We start from the raw sequence: 3,616 nt of genomic DNA, 5'->3' as shown, positions 1-3,616 counted from the left end.
GGTCTTAGTGAGATGAGCCTTCCCGAGAAATAAGATTCATGCTTTCGGGCTGGTCTTACAGCATCAGCTAGACAGTGTCAGCAGTGGATGGGATAAACATCATGGACCCCACCAAGGACCATGGTGGGGCGACTGCAGGGCTTCTGAGATGACTCAATGGCCCTGTTGGTGCAGCAGAAGCCCTGTTTGACTCTGTTACAAAATGACACTACCACCTTGAGGTTTTGTTTCTGAAATACTCACAGTTTTTCCAGAAGAACCTTGTATTGTTCATCTCCTCTGCCCCCTTCTACCTCTTGGTCCAGCTTTGTGATCAACTCATTCTCAAACTGAAAGCAAAGTCAGAATTTCACAGGAGAATGTTGCATCCTTAGAAAAAGACATGACAGACACCTGGCAAATCTTTCTAGTTTTGGCTCGACCTCTTCACTGAATTGTGATTGTTTCCAGCATATACAGGGGAGGACCACACTTCACATCTTTCATGTGAACCAAGCTCCCATCTAAAGGTTCTAATGCAGTCTTATGTTATTCTGTCTTTTGCTCTATATTTGCAAAAAAATATATAATCCAAAACATTATTTTTTGTTACAACTATGCATATAAAAATGGCATAATGATTTAAATTTTCTTTTATTTTTTTCTGGTTTAAGACTGGGCAGCGGGATCCTTTTTTTAAAGCTTCATAGCTGCAAAATCTTCCTTACAGTATTAATACACCTTGTAAATAAGGAAACTGAGGCATGGTGAAGATATCCCAGGCAAACTGAGTNTTAATACACCTTGTAAATAAGGAAACTGAGGCATGGTGAAGATATCCCAGGCAAACTGAGTTTTCAAAACTAGGGAGTAAATGACTAGACCTCAATTACATCATACCTTAAGCTACACTACAACAGAGGCGTTTTCCTCTATTTGCTTCGTTACTGTCTCAGCTATACTGTGAGATAGACAGAATTAAAAGGCAGGAAGTCAGCTTTTAATTATCCAGAGACAGTGTTGCTTTAGGAAAGACGTGTAGCAAGAAGACTTCTTCTAGGCTCTGGTTATATCGCTAATTGCTTTACAAAATGAAATATAAAATGAATTTTTAGGTCGACTTTGATTTGTATTATTCAGGCTACAGCTTCTCTATATAGAAAGAAAATAAATAAAGGAGAGTTGACTATATGGGCACGAGTCAGATTACAGGGTCTGCCACTCCTTACCATATGGAAGTTGCCGTTCCCACTGAAATTGAACTCACACTGCATCATATCAAAGAAAATAGGGATTGTGGCTTTCTGGAGCTCTACTTGGGGTGTCAGAGTGACCTCCAGAATGGGACCCACCATGGATGGGATGAATTTGATTTTGTGGGGACCTGAAATGAAAGTAAATAAAGATATTAAAAAATCCTATTACTGTAAGTAAAGTGTTACACTCTTCCTCCACAGGGCTCATAAGAAAAGAAAAAGGTCATGTGGGTAAATCAACCCAATTCCAAAGTGAGTGACTAACATGGTATTCTGATGGCGTGGGGGTGACTTAATAAGAGAAGTTCATTGTCAATGTCCCAGCGGAGATGAGGGTGTAAAACTCTCAAGCCAACCCTCACATCTAGACATGCACACACAAATAAATGTCAGGGTTACATGAATTAAAATAAAAAAGAACTCATTGTGGGATGCTTGGGCTTGCTCAAGGTTATTAAACACTCACCTAGGTTATACCACATGTCCCGGATCCTAAAGCCGATTTCCTTTCTCATGTCCCCATATCTAGGAAGAAGATCATAAACCGAGACAAGGATTTGCAGTGGAAACATGTTGCATATAATACAATGACGAGGGAATAAAAACAGCCTGTGTCCCCCTGGGTCACAATTAAGGCAGGGTCAATGTAAGAGATGAGACCCATACCTAAAGAAGCCCCCAAAGAGAACTGAGCCACACAGAGGACAGGGGACGTGAACAGCAGGAGGAACCAAATGCACATGTAGAAGAATAACCAAGAAGGTGAGATGAACAAGCTTAGTGAAGGCAGAAGACTGAGAATAGGCTGGTTGCTGCAAAGCAAAGAAATAACCAAACAAAACATAACAAACGCTAATGAGAAAGAAGATGAAAGAGGTCTGATCTACGTAGTAATGTGACTGAAGGCTAACAAACGGGCTGACTTTATACTTATATTCAGGTAACAGACATCCACTCCAGTGTGGTCTTCAAAGTACTCACATTGGAAAGCCCTAGATCATGCATTCTCAATGGGGGGTGAGGGGGGGCGATATTGACCACAGGAGGGTGAATATTAATCCTTAGAGGGAACAAAAGCTTACTGTTTCTAATGTATACCGTGCAGACACCCATACAGTACATCAGCAGATATACACTGTACCTGTGGTATTAAAATTGATGGACAGGGGTGTGATTAGAAAAGCAATGTCTAAAAAGGCTCCTTATCAGAGCTGATAATGAGAAAGAGGATAGAGAAACATTGGTCTAGACAGTGCTTCTTAGGTGGAGGTGAATCAGAATCACCTGGACATCTCTTATAGAACACTTGTGCCTGAGAGCACCCCACACCACATATCATATCAGCGGCCGGGGGGTTGGCAAACTGGAAATAGGGTAGGTCAAAATATATCAATATTGTAGATGTTCCCAGGGAACTCTAACGTAGACCTACAACCCACCCTACACCACTGCGTTACATATTACTTGTGCTACCACTGCCCCAAACATCAGCGGCCGGGGGGTTGGCAAACTGGAAATAGGGTAGGTCAAAATATATCAATATTGTAGATGTTCCCAGGGAACTCTAACATAGACCTACAACCCACCCTACACCACTGCGTTACATATTACTTGTGCTACCACTGCCCCAAACATTTCTTTCAAATTCCTCCTTTGGAAATGCCTTTAGAAGCCAGCATAAAAAACAAAACCAAAAAACAAAAAGTCACATTAAAATTTTTCTCTTACGTTTCTATTTTAACAAAAATGTTTAACCTAATTTTATTATTATTAGGTAAGTATATGTGGTCAAGGTCTGGTACATAATAAATGATAGATTATAGATAGTGCTCTTGTTTAATAATACCACTGCTGATGCAACTCCTACCAAAAATAAGAGAAAGCTTGAAAAAAACTTTCAGTCACATTTCTGTAACCTTAATATAATTGCGTTTATTTTCCAAGTTTTACCTTTGCCCGTATGCATACATAGTTTTACATGGGTTGTGTTCGTAGTCATACCTCCCTTTGACCAAAACCAGAATCACTAATCCTAATTAGCCATTTAATTGTTCAGATATGGCATCAACTAGCTTCACTGATGGTTCTTTAACCAAAATCAAATCCATCCTTTAAAGAAGTTATATGAGGGCACTTCAAAAAGTTCACAGAAAGATGCATATTATCTTTCAATTCTATTTTTTCCACGAACTTTTTGAAGTGCCCTCATATTGCCACTTAAGATAGTCTAAAGAATGAGATCAAGATAGCCATATTAAAAATCAGTGTTCTCAATATCCTCCCCCCGCCGGGAAATCTACAGAACAGGTTTAATTATTTATCTCTTTTTTTTTTTCCTTTTTGTCTTTTTCCGTGTCCGGCAACAGATCGCAACCCTCAGT

At 39.8% G+C, this 3,616-nt stretch overlaps 1 protein-coding gene across 1 annotated transcript in view; it reads right to left on the bottom strand.

Annotated features, from left to right (window-relative positions):
- LOC103606041 (dedicator of cytokinesis protein 5) overlaps positions 1–3,616 on the bottom strand; it is a gene marked incomplete at its 3' end in the record, with an annotated part of 132,284 nt that overhangs the window by 32,440 nt on the left and 96,228 nt on the right. Inside the window, exons 30-32 of the mRNA XM_008590639.1 lie at positions 1,702–1,760; positions 1,209–1,363; positions 244–329 (exon numbers count right to left, since the gene is read on the bottom strand). Of these exons, the coding sequence (XP_008588861.1) occupies positions 244–329; positions 1,209–1,363; positions 1,702–1,760 (300 nt within the window). The remainder of the gene's footprint in view (positions 1–243; positions 330–1,208; positions 1,364–1,701; positions 1,761–3,616) is intronic.

This window comes from Galeopterus variegatus, unplaced genomic scaffold (assembly GCF_000696425.1).
Source record: "Galeopterus variegatus unplaced genomic scaffold, G_variegatus-3.0.2 Scaffold6238, whole genome shotgun sequence".
In the NCBI taxonomy this organism is placed as follows: domain Eukaryota; kingdom Metazoa; phylum Chordata; class Mammalia; order Dermoptera; family Cynocephalidae; genus Galeopterus; species Galeopterus variegatus.
Note: the sequence above shows the minus strand (reverse complement) of the source record. Positions and strands in the feature narration are given on the sequence as shown.